Here is a 24,061-nt window from a genome sequence, read left to right as displayed (position 1 = left end):
GAATTTCTGGCAGTTTCTCAACTGCCAGCCCGCCAGGCCTGAGTTACTGCGCTGCCAGTCTGTCATGCCTGAGTGACTGAGGTACCAGGCCTGAGTGGCCGAGCTGCCTGGCCTGAGTGACTGAGCTGCCTGGCCTGCGTGACTGATCTGCCTGGCCGGAGGAACTGACCTGCCACGCCTCAGTGACTGAGCTGCCTGGCCTCAGTTACCGAGCTGCCAGGCTTCAGTGACTGAGCAGCCATCCCATGAATCAGTGTGAATCTAAATGGATGACCTGACGTGAGTGGTTGAAAGACCTCGGGAAGGAACCAGAAAAAAACAACAAGTTGCGTCTTGTGGCTGGGAATCGCAGCAGTCATTCACTCCTTGTCTGGAGGGCTCGCGTGTTTCGCTCAATGAAAGGATACGGGATGCTCTGGGATTTCTTTACATTCACGGGATTTCTTTACATAAATCCATCTTGACTTGGACTGATCCTTTTACTGTTATCCAATGCCCCATTATTACCTATTTAATAATTGACTCCAGCATTTTTCCCACCACCTATGTGTAAGTTATTGGGGCAAATCCTCCAAAATCATGGAAGAACTCGGATAAGGACATGGATATTGTAAAAAAGACAAATTTGCTGGCTGCAACGGAAAACCCCACAATCCACAAACCTGTCTGGCATGTGGACTTGCGCATCAAACAACTGGGCGAATGGTGTGGGGAGGAAAGGCTGGGGAGGAAATGCTGAGACGGAGATAACGAGATTATCTTGGATACACAAAGGAAGGAACCAAGCCTCAGCAGAATGACCCATCCATCGAGACAATAGGAGCCCGTCCAGGCGATGGGATAACGATCAGGCTGAGGGATCATGACATCAGCAAGCCCCTTATCATCGGAAGCCTATTGTTCATGCCAGATCGAAACTGGGTATCATCAAAAGAACACTTTTCATCCAGAGGACCACCTGGGGGTTTCAAAGGAAGCTCTCTGCTCTGCTGGACGGCTCGTGAGCCCAACTATAACTCTCTTCTTCCTGTTCTGCTGGACGGCTCGTGAGCCCAAACTGTAAGTATCCCAGTGACCTGGTGAAATTCCCGAAATAGTATAGAGAAGGGAGCGGCATTGCCGGGAACAATAGCTGTAAGAGATCTAATTACCTATTTGCAGTCAAAGGCGGGAGGGTCCGGACAGGTAGCCATGGCAACAGGCCAGGGCGCGCCCGTATCCGCCCCCCCCCCCCCCCCCCCCCCCCCGCACCTTTATGACTGCCAGCGAAACAGCCCACATTCCTGTGCCCGTTAGAGTATGGCGCATGTGGGAGACCCTGGGTCAAGATGGAGGTCCAGGATGTTGTCGGGAGTTACCTGCTGGACTCTGGTGCTTCCAGTACCATTGTCCACACGGACAATCCCCGTACATCCCCTCTATCTAGTGGGGCGGCCTATAGTCCACGGGGTGAAGGAAGTCAGAGGGTGGATCGCTTGGCCAGGGAAGGAGCCAGGAGTGGGAAAGCATGGGATCCCTATGAGGAAGGACAGGTAGCTGCAGCCAGGGAGCAGCCTCGAGAAAAGGAGAGTGCGGGAGTGGTTTTGGCTCCGGACCAGACCACGGTCCAGGCACAAGACCGTATTTTAAAGGCTGCCTCAGCAGCCATTTGCAGGCAGGGAAAGATAGAGGGACCGTATGGGGGTAAAGATCAGGAACAGACCCGGGTTGATGTGGAAACTGTAGGGGAGCCAGGCGAGTCCACAGGTAGTCAGCCTGAAGTAGCCGGCTGTGTTCCAGGGCGAGGACTGGAAGCAGCGGAGAAGGAGGCTGACTCCAGACCTCCACAGGCAGGTACCGTAGACGGCCTAAGAGAGGCAGAACTAGCAGAAACAGAGGAGATGGAAGTATCACCTCTGGTGTGGGAACCCCCGGTCAGACGTAGGAGTGACAGGGTCACTAAACCCCCAGTAAGGTGGTCCCCATCCCTAATTAAACCTAGAGCTAGGGCCGGCCACAGGAGGGCCGGGAAGGAGAGTGGCCGAAACAGGGCACTTCGGAGTGCGGCTGGAGGGAGCCCAGTCTCCACAGGGAACGTAGGGGTATCTCAAAACCCCGTAGTGCATGGGGAGGTGAGGGGCAGTCAGGCCCCTCGACAGGAGGAGTTCTGGCCTGCATGGGTGGGCCCACCAGAGGGGTGGCCCCAGCGTGACGGGGACCAGTTATGAGTTGGCCACCCGGAGACGGGTGGCGTTGTATATAGCATTGGTTTGTGTGTAAGTAGATGTAGTTAGCGTAATTAGATATAGGGTTTTGTATAGCTAAAGGGGAGTACAGGGACAGACAGTATGGGATCGAAGGGATGTGCTGTGGAAAAGTAGACCACAACAGACAAAATCAAAACCCCAAATGCCATTTTAGGCGGATAGCTTTGTGGAGGCAAGGAGGTGTTTTGCTTTGTTTTCCAGATGGGTAGCCCCGCCGTATGGATGATGGCAATGATGTGCCTCCGGATGTGCGTGGCGCGTCGCGGGGACACGGAGGAGTCCATCGTATATGGGTGCTCAAGGGACAGAGCACCCCTCGTGTCTACTGGGCAAGGAAACCTGGTAGCGGATAGCCAGGCCAGATACTCCCATGAGGGGAGATGGCCTGGGTGGCTGGGGTCGAACTCGACCAGGTTCTCCAGCCACAGGAGCTTCGCCTACGGGGAAGCATCCATACCCTGTGCCGAGATACAGATGGCTACCGACCGGGTTAGGGTGACTGAGGGCAGGCGGGTGTGTTTAACCTGTAAGGGGGATGTTCCTTTGGGGAGATGGTGGTGGCTCAGGAAGCTGAGCTCGGACATGAGGGATCGATCCTCGGACTGGGAAAGACTGGACAATGATACCTACCGGACCATCACGGGGTCACCGGGAGGGATCACTGTATGTTGGGACAAATGGTGGGCCTATGACCAGGGGCTTTATTTATGTCTATGGGGGTCTGCCAAGGTGTGTCCGGTAGGGGCATCAATCACTTTCGTCAAGTGGTGGCAGGACCCCGGGAATGGGATAGATTGGGACCGCAGTGGGCAGGCATGTGTGGCCCCCAGGACTGGGATGACAGTAAAAGCCACCGAATTGCTGGTTCAGGTGAAGAATCCCCTACCCACAGCCCAACCGATCGACCCTCACAACTGTCTAACCACCACCAAAGGGCCGGAGAATGGGTTAGCACTTGTCCCAACCAAAAGGGTGCTGTACCAGGGAGTGCATTACGCTGTGGCCTCAGTAGTATTAAATTTGACTGAAGTGCGGTTACCCGCATGGTGCCCCCGCGAGACGGAATTTAAAAGACATGTTCCAGAAATTCCACAACCTGGATTTTGGGGACATAGACATAGAAGAGATGTACCGCGGGGGAGGGGATTTCACTTTGGGGTCCGGTAGGCAAAGACGAGGGGTGGTTAATGACGGGCTTACAGCATTTAACACGGGGACGTCTATTATTAATAGCATGGACAACGTAGAACTGGCCTTGCAGATCAATCAGTTGAAGGGCCAGTTACGAAAGGTTCTAGGGGAGGAAAATGCGGTGGGAGGATCGGGACTGCACGAAGAGGTGGCAATGACTCTACATCTAAAAGAAATCATAGCACAATTGGAGACGCATGCACAAACGATAAACGCTTTGATTAAAGAGGACTGGAATGCGTCCGATCAGGCTGCACAGAATGAGGTGTGTGGGCTGTATGGTGCGTGGTTGTTGGGGGAGGGGAGAAGCAACCTGGACGACCTGAGGCAAGGTCGGGTCCCCTCCTGGATAAGCAACCAGCACCTAGCAGCGCTACACCTTTATAACAGCACTTTGAGTCCTTGTCAGCTTCGTGTGGCCTCCGAGGCCTACCCGGTACCGGTGGATTGCTGAAAATCCAATCACACCATAATGGGAGTGGTCGTAAGAATCCCGGTGATGGGAACCTCGGCACGACCAGCTCCTCTGTACCGAGTGGAGAACGTGTGAGTTGTTCGTGGGGGGCGGGGGGGAGGGGGGGTGCATATTCGCTACGGGAAGGTCCCGCCCTATGTCATAGTGAGGGAGCAAGCTGTGACAGGCATTGACATTTTGGGTTGTCGGAGCCGGGGAGCACAGGTAATCCTGTGTCCCCAGCACATGGGCGCTGAGGCTAGGCCTCAGTGTGGGTTCAGGGCTGTTGGGGAACAGCCTATAAACTGCACCATGGAGGCGATGGCGGCAGACCATGTCCCTCCACAGGTGGCGTATATAGGCAGTGAGACGTACTGTGTCACCACAAGTGCCCAGCGGTATCAGCACGGATCACAGCCGTGGTGCCCGATACCGCACAGCAGCTTCTGCTTTAAACCCAGGGCAGAAGTCCATGTGGCACAGCAGCGAATATTACCCATCCCGGAACCTTCTTCGGTTCACCTCTCGGTACGAGAAAATGTAACTGACTTATTTAACTATGTTGCCCATTTTGGGTATGATATTCCCCCAGTGAATGAAAAATTAAAAGAGTTGCTGGTAACGGTCGAGTTGTCGCACAAACACTTCTTCTCCCTGGAACAAAAGACTATGAATATCGCCAGGGAGATCGAAGAGATCAAGTCTCCAAGTTGGTGGGACCTGGAGTCCTGGATCACAGTTCCAGCATGGGTCCGCATCGTGTCCCATGTTCTGATCATCTGCCAGATGATAATTGTGCTGTATTTGCTATGCATTAATTGCAAATTTAAAAGGCGGAGGAGGATGGCCAAATTACAACAGCTGGTAAATCGAGCCGCCCGACGTCACCATAACGACACCCCATCACTGTAAAATGTCTACTCTAGTGCAATAGTTTTTGTACATATGTTGTAATCCCTGCATTTTCAGGGAATGGTCGTGAGGGTACTGTATGGTTTGTGGGATTGATGTAAAGTAAAAGGTGTATATTGTGTTAATGTGCTTCGAGGGTCTAGTTTAGCAATTAAGGGGGCTTTCGGGGTACATAATTTCACCTTCTCACCAGGAGTGTTTACAGCTCTTGAGGCTGGAGGATTGCCAACTAACTTTGTCAATCGATACGGTCCGTGCAAGCCTGGACGTGTCGTAGGGGCATGTAAGTTATTGGGGCAAATCCTCCAAAATCATGGAAGAACTCGGATAAGGACATGGACATTTAAAAAAAGACAAATTTGCTGGCTGCAACGGAAAACCCCCCAATCCACAAACCTGTCTGGCATGTGGACTTGCGCATCAAACAACTGGGCGAATGGTGTGGGGAGGAAAGGCTGGGGAGGAAAGGCTGAGACGGAAATAACGAGATTACCTTGGATAAACAAAGGAAGGAACCAAGCCTCAGCAGAATGACCCATCCATCGAGACAATAGGAGCCCGTCCAGGCGATGGGATAACGATCAGGCTGAGGGATCATGACATCAGCAAGCCCCTTATCATCGGAAGCCTATTGTTCATGCCAGATCGAAACTGGGTATCATCAAAAGAACCCTTTTCATCCAGAGGACCACCTGGGGGTTTCAAAGGAAGCTCAGGTATAAAACAGAAGTCAAGCCAGAACTCTTTCTCTTTCTCTCTCTCTGCTCTGCTGGACGGCTCGTGAGCCCAACTATAACTCTTTCTTTCTGCCCTGCTGGACGGCTCGTGAGCCCAAACTGTAAGTATCCCAGTGACCTGGTGAAATTCCCGAAATAGTATAGAGAGTGAGCAGAAAGGGGTAAGGGGAAGTAAAAGTGTGTAAAGTAAGTTTTACGATGTGCCCGATAGTTTCCCGTCCATAGTCTTAATTTAAAGCATACGTTTAGCCACGTATTATGTAGTGTTGGTGAGATTCGATTTTTCATTGTTCAATAATGCCTGTAAATTTTAGACTTGCTTTGAGTCCATCTTGGTTTCTGTTTTCCCTCATCAGCACACTCTGGTCAATTCAACCTTTTATCATATCCCACCATAATTCCGAGGTCTAGAACCTAGGGGAATCCCTTTTGTTGTATTCTCTCTCTTGGAAACTGCTCGAGTGGAGTGGTGGCCGTTTGACCCTCTGACAAGGGAGAGAATAACTCGGGCAGTTGGACCCGAAGGGAAATAAAGGGAAACGCAAAACCCCTACATATGTCAGGCTGACTGGTCTGTAATTCCCCGTTTTCTCTCTCACTCCTTTCTTGAAAAGTGGGATAGCATTAACTATCCTCCAATCCACAGGAACTGATCCTGAATCTATTGAACATTGAAAATTAATCACCAATGCGTCCACTATTTTTAGAGCCACATCCCAGAGGACCATGGGATGCAGACTTTCAGGCCCCGGGGATTTATCATCATTTATTCCGATTAGCCTACCCAATACTATTTCTCGCATAATGAAAAAATATTTCAGTTCCTCTACTCCCTTTGATCCTCTGTCCTCCAGTACAATTGGGAGATTGTTTGTGTCTTCCTTAGTGAAGACAGATCCGAAGTACCTGTTCAACTCGTCTGCCATTTCCTTGTTCCCCATTAAAGGCTCATCAACACCGCACATAAAAATACTGACTGACCACTGCCTTCCCTGAAGGACATCTTCAGCTCTCGCTGCCTTGGCGGGGCAGCCAACATCCTAAAGGACCCTTCCCACCATGGACACAACCTGTTCCACCTGCTGCCCTCTGGTAGACGGTACAGGTCTTTCAAAACTCGCACAAACAGACTCAGAGATAGCTTCTACCCCATAGCAATACTTGAACTTAACAATGCAAAATAGTAAGATTAAACGAGAACTTACCAGTTCGAAGTTTGATCTGTATTTTATGAGGAGTTACGATGAGGGATTACGTGAAGAACCCGCTCAGTGCGCAGGCGCGTCATACTTCCAAGCAACGGCGTGGAATCACAGATAGACACAGTTATTTGAAGTAAACATAGTAAAGATTAAGGAGACATCAGTTTACTGGTTTGATCTATATAATGAGGGTGGGAGCGGAGGGCACGTAATCCCTCATCGTAACTCCTCATAAAATACAGATCAAACTTCGAACTGGTAAGTTCTCGTTTAATCTTACTATTTTACTTCGGAGTCACGTGAAAAATAAATAGCTCCCCCGAGCTTAAATTAAATATTTGCAGTTTGTAATATTCTGTCTGCAAATAAGTCAGGCTTTATCAACGGTTTATTATAAAAACATTCTGAACGTCGTTTCCCTCGACCATCCTGCCGTATTGAGAATGTGGTCAACCGGGACGTCCATTCGTTCAGCCGCTGATGTCGATGCTGCCCTAGAGGAATGGGATTTAAATGTATTAGTGTCTATTCCGGCAGCTTTCAGTACATGTTTGAGCCACCGTGAAGTGGTTTGGCTCGTTACCCCGCCATGACGTTTCTTGTGGCTGACCCATAGGGCTTTTTCTCTCCCTCTGAGATTGTGGGTTGTGTCTATATATTGTTGTAGATGGGTCACAACACACAACCTTGGCTCTGGTTGGTAGGCCCGGAATACCACCAGTGAATTGGGCGTTCCTGGCCTGCTTTGTTTCACCAGACCTAGAATGATGAACGTAATCTGGTCTGGGGCGACCTCCATGTTGTCCAGTCTTAATTTGTGCAGCAACTGGACCCTCTGAGCGGCTGCGAGTGCCATTAACATGAGCGTCTTTAATGTAGATATCTCGAGGCTGAGGGATCTAGCTCGTGGCCATTCCCTGAGGTATGTCAATACCACACTGATATCCCAAACATGGGTATACCTGGTGTAAAATGACTTACTGCACACACAAGTCTTTTACTGTAACTGTTTATTAAACTAACTCTTTTGGCACTATGCTGTAGCTGTCCGTGGTCATCACTGGAGCTAGAGAGCGAGCTAGAGGTGGGGACACCACAATTATACTGGAGACAATGGGGAGTGGTTAGTAATACGGGAGGTCACTATGGTTAAAGGAACATGCACTGATCTACATCCTTCCTCTTAGAAACAAAAGCATGGCAGGTACTATACAGAGTGACCACGGCTCATACGCTACGAACACCAACCGCACCGGCAACAGTACAACACTATGCGAGCTCCCCGTAGCGGACAGGCGGCCTGACCAGCCGGCCAGAGCGGGTGCGTAAGCCGCCCTCCTCCTCATCGTCGGGAACAGAAGGGACAGCAGCCGGGGGATCGGCAGGAGAGGCGGGCGGAGGAGAACGCGGGGCTCCGGGTGGAGAAACAGGCTTGGCAGGCGAGGTAGGTTTGACGGGCGAGGCCGGCTCGACAGGCGAGGCAGGGGAACGGGCGGACAGTTGTGAGGGTAGGGTGCGCGGCATGCGAGGTGTTGTCGGGGCGTGAGGGGCAACGGGAGTTCGAGAAGAAATGGGGGGGTGGGAAGGATCCGCGGGAGGCGGAGCGGGCTCATTCACAAGCAGCAGGTGCTGGCGGGAGCGACGGTAGATAGCCCCCTCGTAGTCGACGAAGTAGGAGCGCGGAGAACCGGCGTCGCCGACTACGACGGCCAGGCGGTAGTGACCAGAGGGGGACTGCATCCGGACAACCTGCCCCGGGAACAGACGTGGAAGGGGCCGGGCGGATCTGTCGAAGGAGCGCTTCTGGATCACCTGTTTTTTGACAATGCGCTCAGTGACAGTGGCAGGATTTTGTACAGAGGGCTTGAGGGACTGCTGGGAGACCGGCAGGGGAGGTCTGGTGGTGCGTGACATAAGGCGCTGGGCAGGGGAACCGAGCGCGGGGTCGCGGGAAATGTTGCGGAGGTTAAGCAGGGCAAGGTGGAAATCAGCACGGAACAGGCGGCAGTGTTCCAGCAGCTCCTTGGCGCTGCGTACGGCCCGCTCAGCAAGTCCGTTGCTCTGAGGATACTCGGGGCTGCTGGTAATGTGGTGAAAGTTCCAACGGGCAGCAAAGGTTTTAAACTCGTCGCTGGAGAATTGGCTGCCGTTGTCGGACCGGAGGGTCACCGGGGAGCCGAAGGTGGAGAAGTGGCGGCGAAGCTTCCCGATGACAGCGGCAGAGGTGATGGAGGTCAGCTGGTCGACCTCGAACCAGCTGGAATAGGAGTCCACCAGGACCAGGAAGTGCTTTCCACGCCACTCAAAGAGGTCGGTGGCAACGGCCATCCACGGGAGCTCTGGAGCCGGCGGCTGTAGGAGAGGCTGGCGCTGCGGATGGGGGTGCAGGGTGTTGCAGGCAGCGCAGGCGGAGACCCTGTCACGGATGTCTTGAGCCATACCTGGCCAGTAGAATTGGCTCTGGGCATGGGATAGAGTAGCTTCCACCCCAGGGTGGCCGCTGTGAGCAGTCTGGAAATAATGATCCCGGAGTGCGGCAGGCACCACGACTTTGTGACCCTTTACCACCACGCCGGCGTGAAGCACCAGTTCATCGCGAACGAGGAAATAAGGTGCAGCGCCAGCAGGCAGCTCGGAGCGACGGTCAGGCCACCCACGGCGGATAACGTCCGCAAGTTGTTGCAGGGCAGGATCATCAGCAGTGTGTTGCACCAGGGACTACATCTGCTGTGAAGGAACAATGTTGACGTTTAGTACCAGAAGGTCGGAGGATTCGTACGGGTGGTGGACAACGGAAGGCAGCGGAGCACGAGACAGGGTGTCAGCTACAAACATGTCTTTGCCCTTACGGTAGACGATCTGGAACGTGAAACGCTGGAGCTGCAGCATCATGCGCTGCAACCGGGAAGAAGCAACATGGATAGGTTTATTCAGGATTGTCACCAACGGCTGGTGGTCAGTCTCGATGGTGAAAGAGTTGCCGAGGATGTAGTCTTTAAACTTGGAGCAAGCGAAGACCACGGCAAGCAGTTCTTTTTCAATCTGGGCGTAGCGCTGCTCGGCAGGGGTCATGGTGCGAGAAGCGTAGGAGACGGGCAGCTGAAGGCCGTCGTAGAGCTGCAGACAAGCGGCACCGAGACCAAACTTGGAGGCATCGCAAGTGAGGACAATGGGTCGGTGCAGGTCGAAAAATTTCAAAGTCGGGGTAGCGGCAAGCTTCAACTTCAGAGTCACGAAAGCCGACTGATGGTGCGGGAGCCAGACCCACGCGCAGTCCTTTTTGATTAGTTCCCGCAGGGGGGCACTCAGTTCACTGAGGTCGGGTATGAACTTACCCAGGTAATTGACCATGCCCAGGAAGCGCTGCAGGCCAGGGACGTCGGTGGGAGCGGGCATATCTGTGACCGCTGACGTTTTCTGGGGGTCGGGCTTGAGACCCCCTGCTTTGAAGACATGGCCAACGTAAGTGACTTCCGGGACCCGGAATCGACATTTCTTCGGGTTAAGCTTGAGGTTTATTACCCGCGCCCTGTCCAGGACTTTGCGGAGGTTCAGGTCGTGCTCAGCGACGTCCCTCCCGTACACCAGAATGTCATCCACGATGATGGCGCACAGTAAACCGACAAACAGCTGCTCCATGGTGCGCTGGAAAACCTCGCTGGCGGAGTTGATCCCAAACGGCATGCGGAGGTAATGGAACCGGCCGAAGGGAGTGCTGAAGGTAGTGAGGAATGAGGAGCGTTCGTCCAGAGGGATCTGCCAGAAGGAGCTCTTGGCATCTAGGACTGAAAAGACAGTTGCAGGGCCGACCTGTGCAGCAACGTCCTCTACCGTCCGCATGGGGTCGTGGGGGCGCTTGATGGCAAGGTTGAGGTCCTTGGGGTTGATGCAGATCCGGATCTCGCTTTTGTCCTTCTCGGCGGCGACGACCATGGTGGAGACCCACCTGGTGGGAGCGCTCACCTCCTTGAGGATGCCCATGGTCACCATATCGCGCAGAGTAGACTCCACGCGGCCCTTCATGGCAAAGGAGACGCGGTGTGCCGGCCGAATCACCGGGTTGACGTTCGGGTCGACAACAATGTTATAGTCGCAGGGCAGCTTGCCCAGAACGTCATCAAAGCGGTCGGGGTACTCGGTCAGTGGGTCCATGGGGGCCTGCACCAGGTGAATGCTGTGGTGGAATGAGACTAGCCCCAGGTCCTGACACGCACGGGCGCCCAGCAGGGTGACGTTGTCAGAGTCCAGAAGGTGGAAAGTGAGGGGCCGAGAGGTCTCTAGAACTGTGCAGATAAGAGTTGCCTTTCCCACTGGAACCAGGACTCCCCCCCCGTAGGCATGGAGGCAGGTGTCGCCAGGAAGAACTTTCTCACCAGATCTGATCTGCTTGAAAAGGCTTATTGACATAACATTGGCGAAAGCGCCAGTATCGACCTTGGCTGAAAAGGAATGGCCGTTCACAGTAACATGCACAGAGGGATCCGTAATCAGAGCAGGTGCACCCAAGAGTGAAAAAATAGTTGGATCTTCATGTGTGGGGAGTGCATCAGAGTCTGGGAGCTCCTCCAGCTCGTACTGAGGAAGCAGAGCGCTATCAGGGAGTGCAAGGTTGTTTAGATCGACGAGGTTGTTTAGACTCCTTCTTGGAGCAGGGACGGGCTTCCCACGGGAACGGCAGGCGGCAGAAAAGTGGTTGAGTTTGCCACAGGAAAGACAGGTCTTGCCCTGTGCGGGGCAAACGTTGGAGGGATGTGCTGTAAAATAACAGTTAGGGCAGCGTCGCGGGACAGTCGAGGTGGCGACCTTCATGGGGAGAGCCGCGGGGTTTCGTCGTGTAGTCAGGCGACCGGCTTGACCGGTGAAGTTAATGTCCTGGGGAGCCTGTCTGGACACGGAACCAACGGCTTCGGACATGCGGGCAGCATACATAGCATCCCGCAGTGTCAGATCGGGTTTCACTAGGAGCTGCTCACGCAGTCTATCGTTGCGGAGACCATTAACCAGGACGTCCCTAATCAATTCGTCAGGGGTGATTGTGTCAAGGCGGCAGCGCTGAGCCAGGTGATGCAAGGCGGCAATATAAGTGCCGACAGGCTCGCCTGGCAGCTGCTGCCTCTGGAAGAATTTGAAGCGTTCTATGATGTTGTTGGTGGGTATATCACAGAGGGCAGCAAACTTAGCGATGAGACATACCGGGTCGTTACGGTCCTCTCCGGCGGCGAAATGGAACGATGCATACTGATCCATAGCTGCAGGTCCCGCGAGGTTGAGCAATAGGTGAGCCTGTACAGCAGGAGTGGCATCAGGATGGGCAATGGCAATGTAGTGTTCGAAATCGCGCTGGAACACGGTCCAGCGATGGACAATGTCCGTGTCGAAAACCAACGTGTCTGGTCGACGACAGGAGTGGGACATGATAAAACGAACGGAGGGAAGGACTAGGAGAAAGAAATAATAAAACAAAAACCGATAAACAGGAGACGCAAGTCTACCGCTGTGACACCATGTAAAATGACTTACTGCACACACAAGTCTTTTACTGTAACTGTTTATTAAACTAACTCTTTTGGCACTATGCTGTAGCTGTCCGTGGTCATCACTGGAGCTAGAGAGCGAGCTAGAGGTGGGGACACTACAATGATACTGGAGACAATGGGGAGTGGTTAGTAATACGGGAGGTCACTATGGTTAAAGGAACATGCACTGATCTACACCTGGGTTTAGGGGCTTAATATTAAAATTGCCCTTCATGAGTTTTACCACCAGAGGATGGGATCCCATGGCCTGCTGTCCTGCTGGTTTTAGGTAAGCAGACATGCCGCTTCGTGCTGTATTGATGGCACTGTAACTGATCCCTTCGTCATGGTGTAGATGGGCCCGGAACTCCAGCACATCGGTGGTTGTGGCAGTTGCAGATGTTGTCCCTGTTTCCTGGCAGTACTTCTCCCATTTTTGATACAGGTTAAATACTGCCTCCTGGTGGATGTTCGCAGGGATGCCGACATGGTGGTGATAGTTCATTCGGATAATCCCAGTCCCTGGCAAGGTCTATTCAAAACCTACAACCCAGGAGTTTGATGTTTTCATGGCATGGGTGGCTTATGCCTGATACTGGGTGAGTCAACAACCGTGGTCCACTAGGGAAATCCATAGGTGACTCAACCACCATGTCGTGATGAAATGGGAACCATGGCTGTGTAGGCCAGTCGGGCACCATCAATATCCCAGAAGCAGAGTCCATCTGTATTGCGAAGTACCCGACTGATGAGGCAGAAGGAAGGGAAAGCAAAGCAGAAATTCCGCCAATCCAGCGTGAAAGCATCTACCGCTGCTGCCTCTGGTCTGGTTCTCAAGTCACATACATAGGTAACTGGTGATTCCGTCTTGTTGCAAACAAATCGATATCTGGCGTTCCATATTGCTTAATAACTTTAGCAAATATTTTGGGTTTAACATCCATTCGATGTTATCATTAATTATTTCCGTGACCTGGTGTCTGCCACTGTATTTAGCTTACCTAGTAGATAGCCAGCCGATAGTAAAATATGTCTTTCGACACACCATTGCCAGATCTGATTGACCAATTTGTCGCACGATAATGATTTTATGCTCCCCATATGGTTAAGATAAGCCACCACCGTAGTATTATCAATCCGTAACCGCACATGCAAGTGCTGCATTTTAGATGCATATGCTTTTAAATCATAATAGGCGCTCAACATTTCTAAATTGATGCCCAGTGTGTGTGGTAATGATGACTCTGGTTTAGTCCATCTGGCACCTGTGCTGGATATGGAGTTAATTGTCCCCCCCCGCCATGCTTGAGCACTGGCATCTGATTAATAACTAAAGTAGGGTTAGTGATGATGATAGGGCTGAAACTGTGCCACACATACTCTGCCCCCCCCCCCACTGTAGCTCTGATATAGCTCCAGTGGGTAAATTCATGATTCGATCATAGTGACCCGAATATCGCTTTATCACTATGTAAGACTCGTTGGACCGGGAGGAAACAGAAGAATACCCATAACCATGAAGGTAGGTGGGTCTGGTTCCTGCCAGCATATAGAGAACAAGGGTGCTCTACTAACAGGGGGCGATTACACTTGTTTAAAGAAGCATGGGGTAATGTCACGAGTAACTAGTATATACTCAACAACATTAGTGGATACAAAATTCAGTTATATTCAGAGATATTACCGCCAGTTCAACATTGGCCCCTAAGGGAACTTACTCCCTCCGAGGAAGAAAAGCGGGAGGGACACGCAGAAATGGTGATGCTTATCACAAAGGGGGTCATCAAAAAGACCAAACATGAACCTTTCGAATTTGTATCGAATATAGTCACTAAAACCAAAAAAGATGGTGGAAGTCGCATCATCATTGACTTAACATCACTCAATGTGAATGATAGCCGACATCAGGCATATCAAATTCATTTTTAAATATTGGGTTTTTTGATGCTCAATGTATCCCCCAATAATGGTGGGCACTTTGAGTAATGCAATTTAGGGGAGGCGTGATTAATCCAACACCTCATGACTACCTGTCTTGGAGAGGTTCTTTGAAAAGAACAGGTAGTAAGCTGGTCCGTCAGTCGAGACTGAAATTTATCTCGCTAGTGGTGAAGCCACATAGCGGCCACACCCAGCAGCTGTTCCTGATCCTGTACCTCAAGCATACTCCCGATGTTGTTCAGCCAGTGACCCCTCTTCTTGACCAGCCCAGCTCTGGTCCCATCAATCCCTCGACATGGGAGATGGCCAGTGCAATAGCACTGGAGTGGGAGTGTTAGCTCCCTTGGCAGTTTATCTGGAGTTTTTAGCTCCATGACCTCCTCTGGCTTGGGGAAACAGACATACTTGTTTTTTGTTTGAAGTGCTGACCCCATCTTCCGTGTCTGTCTCCAGCCTGAGATTTGGTCTTACCTTGTGGTTAGAGGCTGTCTGCCATTTTCGGGCGGCATTTCAGCGGTTCTCGGGCGGCGAGTCTCCTTGTCGGGAGTCTGCAGGGGTGCCGGCCGGTTTTTGAATTTCCCTCCGGTCCGCTGCTGTTAGTCAAACAGCTGTTTAGCGGACCGGGCATCAGCGCAGCACCCGTGTCTGTGGACCGCAGCGTGTGCGGTCCCGTTGCCGCCTCTCCCCCCTCCACTGTCGGCTCCTTCGCTGGAGTCGAACGGGGGCCGCTTCCCTCTGCTGCTTTGCTCCCCCTGGAGCAAAAAACACAAGGAAAAGACCGATTAAGGTAAGTACTTACCTAACGTTCCTTTCTTTCAGGCTAGTTGCGGGAGCGCCCGACTCCCGTCTGGCCGCTGTTGCACTGCTGGCGTTAATGCCGCGCCTGCGCACTGAGCGGGTTCTTCACGGAATCACTCACGTGCCTCCGAAGTAAAATAAGAAATAACACTCACATTCAACTGAATGGCTCTACCTCAGCTGCTATTGTTAATTATCTGTATTTTTTTTTAATATGTATATATTTTTACCTAATCTTATACATTTAAAATTGCTCTTGTGAATCGCACCGTGGGATTCACTTTTAAATTTCGTTGTACCAGGTGCAATGGCAATATAGAGATTCATTCATTCATTTATAATTTCACCCGTGTCTGCCTTCAAGGGACCCACATTTGACTTTGTTATTCTTTTTCCCTGAACATATCTAAATAGGCTTTTACTGTCCTTCTTTACATTCCTGGCGAGCTGCCCCGCGAACTTCATCTTTTCAGCCCGTATTGCCCGTTTTGTTTCCGTCTGTTGTCCTATGAATATTTCCCAATCCCCTGGCTTCCGGCTACTCTTTGGTGTATTCTACATCTTTTATTTTAGTTTTATTCTATCCCCAACTTCTCTTGACAGCCACGGTTGCCTCCTACTCCCCTTAGAATAGTTCTTCATTTTTGGAAATAAATTATCCTACGTCTTCCGGAATATGTCCAGAGATTCCTGCCATTGCTGTCCCGCCGTCATTGCTGCTAGGATCCCTTTCCAGTCTCTCTCATGCCTTCATAGTCCCCTTTGTTCAACTGCATCACTAACACCTCCGATTTAACCTCCTCCTTCGCAAAGTGGAGATTAAAACTAATAATATCACCTCCAAGCTGTTCCTATTTTATCTTATCAAATTTGGTTCATAGGACAACGCTAAATCCAGAATTGCCTTTGCTCTGGTCGGCTCCATTACAAGCTGCTCTAAGAATCCATCCTGGATACACTCTACAAACTCTCTTTCTAGGGGTCCTGAACCAACCTGATTTTCCCAGTATTTGGGGGTCTGTTAATAACACCAATTCGTGTCTTCTTGCAGTTGCAATTCCTCACATCAATCCCCAGGGACTCTACCTCGTCAGTCCCTATGTCCTCCCTCGCAAAGGAACTGAATTCCATCCCTCACCAGCAGAGCTAACGTCCCTCCTCTGCCCACCTGCCTGTCATTTCTATAGGATGTATAACCTTGAATATTAAGTTCCCAGGTCCGATCTCCTGCAGCCACATCTCAGTAAACCCCACAATATCATATCTACGAACCTCTAACTGAGCCTCAAGTTCATCTACTTAATTTCTTATACTTCGCGCATTCATACGCCACGCTTTTAATTCCTTACGCATCTCACCTTTCACATCGATCCCTTTAACACCTGGCCCTAGTGTACTATCCCTTTGTGAGTTTTATTTCACGTCCGTTAATTCTGGTGTCATTAACTATCCCTTTACTCCCTTTCCCTTTAACTCCGTCCTTGACTATCCATTTGACACCCCCCCCCCCCCCCCCCCCCCCCCCTTACTTAGTTTAAAACCACCTGTGCCGCAGTGGTAAACTGCCTGCCAGAATGCCGCTCCCTCACCTGCTAAGGTGCAATCCGCCCCTTCGGTACAGTCCCCCCTTACTCCAAAACAGATCCCAGCAGTCTATGAATCTAAATACCTTCCCCCTGCACCAGTTCCTCAGCCACACATTCAGGTCCTGTATCTCCCTGTCCCTGCTCTCGCCAGCACGAGGAACTGGAATCAAACCGGAGATAACCAGCCCGGATGTCGTGCTTTTCAGCACTTTTCCGAGCTCTCTAAAGTCATGCTTCAGAATAATAATCCCCTTCTTTCCGACATCGTTTGTGCCAAGATGCACTACTGCTTCCGGCTTTTCATCTTCGCCCTTGAGGATTTTCAACACGATCTAAATGGTATATTTGTGGTGGAAATGCTGCACCCTTTATCTATTAACTTTGCAATGTGGACGCCTTAAATGTATTCATGTATATATTTTTTTTATGACTGGATTGAATGTAAACAAAATCCTTCCGACTGATTCTTGGTGCGGCCGAAAATAAAATTAACCTAAACTAAACTGAAGAAAACTAAACTGAATCGCAACATACCACACGACCCGAGTCATGATCCGACACGATATGCATGATTTAGTTCGAAACGAGTCATGGTCATTGAAAATAAGCAACATGCTAAAATACATTTTATGATCCCGATAGACAATAGACATAGGTGCAGGAGTAGGCCATTCGGCCCTTCGAGCCCACACCGCCATTCAATGTGATCTAGGCTGATCATCTACAAGCAGTATTTCGTTCATGCCGTCTCCCCATACCCCTGACTCCGCCATCTTTAAGAGTCCGAACTAGCTCTCTCTTGAAAGTATCCACTGAACCGGCCTCCACCGCTCTCGGGGGCAGATAATTCCACAGACTCATAACTCTCTGTGAGAAAAAGGGTTTCCTCGTATCCGTTCTAAATGACGTACCCCTTATTGCTAAGCAGTTTCCCTTCGTTCTGGACTCCCCCAACATCGGGAACATGTGTGTTGCCTCTAGCGTGTCCAAACCCTTAATAAACATATATTTCAATAAGATACCCTCTCATCCTTCTAAACACCAATGTATACAAGCCCAGCCACTCCATTCTCTCAGCATATGACAGTCATGTAACCCCGGGAATTAACCTTGTAAACCTACGCTGCACCCCCTCAATATCAATAGTGTCCTTCTTGAAATTAGGAACCAAATCTGCACTCAATACTCAAGGTGTGGTCTCATTAGGGCCCTATAAAACTGCAGAAGGACCCATTTGCTCCAATACTCAACTCCTCATGTTCTAAAAGTCAACCTGCCATTTGTTTTCTTAACTGCCTGCTGTACTTGTATGCTTACCTTCATTGACTGATGAACAAGGACGCCCCAAATCCCATTGTACGTCCTATTTTCCCTTGAAACCATTTTATAGTAATCTGCCTTTCTGTTTTTTATACCAAAGTGGATAACCTCACATTTATCCACATTAAACGTAATCTGCCATGTATCTGCCCACTCACCCAACATGTCCAAGTGACCCTGCATTCTCATAGCACCCTCTTCATAGTTCACACTGCCTCCCAGCCTTGTGTCATGTGCAAATTTGCTAATGTTAATTTAAACCCCTTGACCTAAATCAATGATGAATATTCTAAATAGCTTCGGGCCCAGCACCGAGCCTTGCGGTACCCCACTAGTCACTTCCTGTAATTCTGAAAGGGACCCGTTTATCCCTACACGTTGTTTCCTGTCTGCCAACCAATTTTCTATCCACTCTACCCCCAATACCGTGTGCCCTAATGTTGCCCACTAATCGCCAATATGAAAGCTTATGAAATGCTTTCCGAAAGTCGATGTACACTAGTTACGGCCTCAAAACATTCCAGAAGATTGATCAAGCATGATTTTCCCTTCGTAAATCCATGCTGACTCGGACCGATCCTGTTACTGTTACCCAAATGTGTCGCTATTTCATATTTTATGATTGACTCCAGCATCTTCCCCACCACCGATGCCAGGCTAACTGGTCTATAATTCCCTGTTTTCTCTCTCCCGCCTTTCTTTAAAAAATAGGCTAACAGTAGCTACCCTCCAATCCATAGTAACTGATCCTGAATCTATAGAACATTGAAAAATGTTCACCAATCCATCCACGATTTCTAGAGCCACTTCTTTAAGTACCCTTGGATGTCAGGGTAAATAAGGCCCTGGGGATTTATCAGCCTTCAGTCCCATCAGTCTACCTTTCAGGTTCACGTCCACCTTCTCCAATCTCATCTTCTGTATCCGTTGTTGAAGATGTGCACTCTGACTCATCGGCGATACCAAGCGTAGACTGGGCGATCGTTTCCATGAACACATTCTCTCGGCACGCCTGAACCTACCTGACCTCTAAATCTGTCCCCGGGTAGACGGGACGGGCGCGATCATTTTTTTAAATTCTGTCATTTTCATTGGCATAAAATGTCACAATTAATTTTAGATATAACTACTTTCTGTCATGTATTTGTTTTCCTCATCTCCGTCCCAAATTGCCTACCCCTGTGACTTTGAATTTGTGACTGTGACTGTGACTGTGAATCTCCTTAAACTGTGAACTGTTCTGGACTCTCCCAACAACGGGGAAAAATTCATTCAAAATATATTTGTTTTCATATATACGTTGACAGAGAGTTTAATGACCATTTCACATATACCTTTTCTTTCTTGTGTTGAGTATTGGTGATGACGTCTGACAATTTAATGTTATTATTGTACAAATGACTCTCGCCCGGCATGTAATTGCAAACGGTGGGAGTGTCGCCGCTAATTTCGCTCCCCCACCTTCTCCTTGGGGGGTTCCATGACGAATATAATGACTCCTCCACCGTTCACGAATCAACAGAGCGGTGATCTTTGCTTTTGCGGCGGGCCATGCACGAACCGCCGAGCGGCGCTGTGTACGCCATTTACTACCCGATGTTGGCCGCGCTCGGTGTCCCAGGTAACATATCACACCGCCTACAGGCCTGGAATAGCAATGTGCAGTCATCTCTACGAGTAGATCGTAACATCACTGTGTGTTATTGGGCGCCACATTAATGAAACGGACGAGGCTTTGTGGGGACGGAGGAATCTGCTGTACGTTGCTGGCCGCGCTCGGTGTCCCAGCTAACGTAAGACTGACAGAAAAAGGTGGAGGAACTCAGCGGGACAGGGAGCACTTCTGGAGAGATGCAAAGGGTGACGTTTCGGATCGCGACCCTTCTTCAGACTGGGGAGGCATAAGGGAAACGAGAGTTAGAGACGATGATGTAGAGAGAACTAAACGAGTAATGAAATATGGCTTAAAAAGGAACAATGATAAGGAAACAAGCCACTTTTAGCTGGTTGGCGGCGGAAAAGTAGACGCAGGTTCCACTTGGTTGGTGAGCGATGCAGAGTGGGAATGTCGGGGTTACTTGAAGTTAAAGAAATTACTGAAAAGACACGGTGACTTTCTGAGGATAGGGGGTGGGGGCGATGTTGGTTGGCAGTGCGGTGAGATGCATAAGACGTTTACCACATTGCAGCCCGGATTAGAGAGTGTTTGTTTTTTTTACAAGGAGACGTTGAACAAACGTTTATTTCTTCCTATAAAGCGGAGGAATCTGAGGGGAGACCCGAAAGAAATATGTGAAATTATGAGAGCAATGGATAAGGTAGTCAGACCTTTTTTTCCCAACGTGAAAATGTCAATGAATAGAAGGTACAGGTTCCAGGTGAGAAGGGCAAAGTTTAAAGGAGATGAGCGGGGCAAGTTTATTGTTTTACACAGAGGGTAGTCCGTGCCTGGAACGCGCTACCGGGGGTGGCGGTGGAGGCAGATACGAAAGTGGTGCTTAAAATTACTTTGGATAAGTACGTGGATATGCATTGAATGGAGAGATATGTGTTGGTTTTAACATCATGCTCATCCCAGCCATTGTGGGCCGAACGGCCGGCATTTGTGCTGCACTGTTCTATGTTCTATAAGCAGGGAATAGAGGAATATGAATCATTGGATATTAGTTTGATTTGGAATCATGTCCAACACTGACATGTGGGTCGAAATGCCTGGAAGGGAGGTATGAATTCAGGACAAAGGAATGTGTTTCCTGAACGGAGAGAAAATTCTTACTCAGATGCTCGGAAAGCAAGAATGGTATCATCGGAGGCAAGGATTTGTGCACAGACATAATATATTTACTCAGGCGTATGTTCTTACTTAGAAGGTAGATGATCGCCTGTAGGAAGGAACTGCAGATGCTGGTTTACACCGAAGATAGACATAAACTGTTGGCGTAACTCAACGGGTGAGAAAAAAATAATTGGTGACATTTTAGGTCGGTACCCGTCTTCAGACTGAATAATGGAATGTATGGTGATGTGGGAAAACCGGAGGCGAGAAAAAGCCAGAACAAATCAGGGACGGCAACGGATGACCGCAGTAAGGGTGGAGCCCACAATGGCACATTGTTGGCTGGGGGCGACGTGCGAACAAGAGGGATACGAGGATGTGAACATGGAACACATAGTTCGGCCAGTTCTATCTTTCTGAGATGTGTCTGTGTTGATAGCTTGTTCTATGGTCATTGTCAGAACTATTATATTTGTGAATGTGTGTAATGTATTTGTGGTTAATTAGTATTGGAAAATTACACAGCATGTGAAATTGATTGCTCTAATTTCCAGCAATTCCCGCATTTTCGCCAACCCCACCCCACCGTATGCGTCCTCCCACTTCCACTGCTCGCATCCCTGCATCGCTTCGTTATCATTTCTTCCCCAGCCAACAATGGACCATTATGGGCTCCACCTTCCTTGGTCATCTCTTGCAGGCACTGCTTTGGTCTGGACTTTTCCTCCCTCTAGTTGCATTCAATGTGAAGAAGGGTTCCGACCCGAAACACCACCTATCTCATTTGTCTCCTGATACGCTGCTCGACCCGCTGAGTTACTGCGGCGATTTGTGTCCATTTTCGGTGTAAACCAGTATCAGGAGTTTCTAGACATGAAATCGAGATAAGCGGGCTCTAAGGATCAGATCCCCCAGTTTGCGATCGGTGTCTCACTATAACAGAGGTTAACGATTGTACATTTTCCAACAGTTAACATTGTTGCCATGGTGATCCTGTGGCGGGGGAGGTGCGGTCTATCCAGGTGTATCACTCTGTACCTGCTTGCCATGGCGATGGCGGATCTGATGGTTCTCGTAACCGCCGTCATTCTACAACGCATCGTGGCCATTTACTTTCCCGACAGTTACCTGTCACTCACCTGGGTCTGTCGAGTCAAGAATTCCCTCCTTTATTTCTGCACCGACGCCTCCGTCTGGCTCACCGTCGCCTTCACCTTCGATCGCTTCGTAGCAATTTGTTGCCGCAACTTTAAAGTCAAGTACTGTACCAAAAAAACGGCAGCGCCCGTCGTCGCCACGGTTGTAGCTTTGAGCGGTTTGAAGAACTTCGGCTGGTATTTCATTTACGAACCGCTTTACATCGTGGACAACCTCCCTTGGTATTGTCGGATAATTCCAATCTTTTATACCTCGCCGTGGTGGCGAGCATACTCATATTTAGACCGAATCACCACACCTCTGCTGCCGTTCGCGGTTATATTGTTCCTGAATTTCCTTACTGTCAAACGCATCGTCGCCGCCAGCAGAGTCCGCAAATCATTGCGGGAACACTCACCCCCCGGTAAAGGTCCTGACCCCGAGATGGAGAACCGCAGGAAGTCGATTATTCTACTATTCAGCATTTCCGGCAACTTCATCTTGCTCTGGCTGACGTACATGGTACATTATTTGTACTTTCGGATAACTAGAACGTATACGTACTCCGGATACAATGACCCGGTGTTTGTTCTTGAGGAAGCGGGAAATATGCTTCTGCTGCTTAGTTGCTGCACCAACACATTTATTTATACAGTGACCCAGAGTAAATTCAGAGATCAGCTGAAGATGATGTTAATGTGTCCGGCCCGGCTGCTTGCTAAGTGTGTTTAGTTGAATTGGATTAAGTTGGGTTGGGTTGGGTTGGGTTGGGTTAGATTGGGTTGGGTTGGGTTATATTATATTGCCTTGAGTTGAGTTGAGTTCGTTTGGTTCAGAACATTTTAGTTTAGTTCAGTTCAATACAGAAACGTTTAGTTTAGTTCTGGGGAGGAATGGCGCCCTTCCGCCCCGGCTCCTGGAGATAAAGGGACCTCTCGCTTCCTTCTGACCCCAGCGCGTGCTGCGCTGCCCAGCCTCACCCCCCCCCCCCTAATCCCCCCAACCCCCCCCCCCCCCCCCCAACCCCCCCCCCCCCCCCCCCCCCCCCCCCCCCCCCCCCACCACCACCGCTATCGCACACACTGCCGCTACTAGAGTAAGAGGTTTAAGAACATATTCATACGTAAAAGGAGCATAATTGGGCCATTCGGCCCACCGACTCTACCCCACTATTCTATATTGGCTGACCCATCTTTCCCTCTCAACCTCATTCTCCTACTTTCTCTTCCCTCGTTACTAAAAGTTAAACAAACCAATATTACATTTACAAGACATTTGGACAGAAGCGCCTGCCCTTCGATTATGGACACCTGTGCAAAAGCGACATGTTTCTCACATATCCAGCCTAGCAAGGGTCCTCGTTGTTTTGTGATCCTCAAACAGAACACACAATAATTTCCGAGTTTAAAGAGCACGTGCACTATACTCGCAGATAGCAGAAGCCACCTCTTGTAGCACCCTGGTGCATCTCCGTGAAAGATCTCATGATTGCGAAAACCACGATTCCACCTGATGTTTCAAATATGAGTCAGCGAGTCATAGTGATACAGCGTGGAAATAGGCCCTTCGGCCAGTCTTGCCCTTAACGGTAATCATTTTCCAGCTACACTCGTCCCACCTGCTCGCTTTTGTCCCGCATCTCTGCAAACCTGTCCTATCTATGTACACGCCAAACTCTATCTTACATAATCATAATCATAATCATACTTTATTATCAAGAATGTTTTCCAACATACGAGGAATTTCATTTGGCAAACAGTCATACCAATAAAAAGCACTAAACACACACAGTTCATTTTACCATAAACACCCACAACAGTTACTCCTCCTCATTCCTCACTGTGATTGAAGGCGAATAAAAGTTCAATCTCTTTCTTGCGGTCGGTGGCCTCGAGCCTTCCGTTGACGGGGCGATCTTGGCTCCCGTAGCCGACGACGTTTGGGCCCTCCGGGTCGGTGCGGTCAAGCTCCTACATCGGGGGGGGGGGGGGGGGGGTCAGCTCCGGGTCGAAACCTTTTGCGTCGTTTGGAGCTTCCCGACGTCGGTGTCTACCGGAAAGCTGCGAGCTCCTCGACGGTGAAATCAGCAGGTCCAGGTTGGAGCGTCGATTCCAGGCCAGGATCGGCTCCGATGGTTAGTTCACGTCCCCACAGTTGGGCTCAAAGTCAGTAATGTGAGGAATAAGATGATTAAACCACCATCATTGTGAGGGGCCGAGTGGTTGTAGTCACCGACCTTGTGATG

General features: G+C 50.0%; 1 protein-coding gene across 1 annotated transcript; it reads left to right on the top strand.

Annotated features, from left to right (window-relative positions):
* The first annotated feature begins 19,454 nt into the window (after positions 1-19,454).
* Positions 19,455-22,548, top strand: LOC129716241 (probable G-protein coupled receptor 139). The gene is made up of 2 exons (XM_055666116.1): positions 19,455-19,524; positions 21,650-22,548. The coding sequence occupies exons 1-2, from the start codon at positions 19,455-19,457 to the stop codon at positions 22,546-22,548; spliced, it is 969 nt and encodes a 322-aa protein (XP_055522091.1).
* Positions 22,549-24,061: the final 1,513 nt, after the last annotated feature.

This window comes from Leucoraja erinacea, unplaced genomic scaffold (genome assembly GCF_028641065.1).
Source record: "Leucoraja erinacea ecotype New England unplaced genomic scaffold, Leri_hhj_1 Leri_193S, whole genome shotgun sequence".
Taxonomy (NCBI): domain Eukaryota; kingdom Metazoa; phylum Chordata; class Chondrichthyes; order Rajiformes; family Rajidae; genus Leucoraja; species Leucoraja erinaceus.
Note: the sequence above shows the minus strand (reverse complement) of the source record. Positions and strands in the feature narration are given on the sequence as shown.

Excerpts from the sequence above, each read along its gene's own strand:
- LOC129716241 (XM_055666116.1), top strand. The coding sequence starts at position 19,455 with ATGCACGAACCGCCGAGCGGCGCTGTGTACGCCATTTACTACCCGATG. Across the intron at positions 19,525-21,649 it reads GGCCGCGCTCGGTGTCCCAG|TTAACATTGTTGCCATGGTG; the intron begins GTAACATATCAC and ends ATTTTCCAACAG.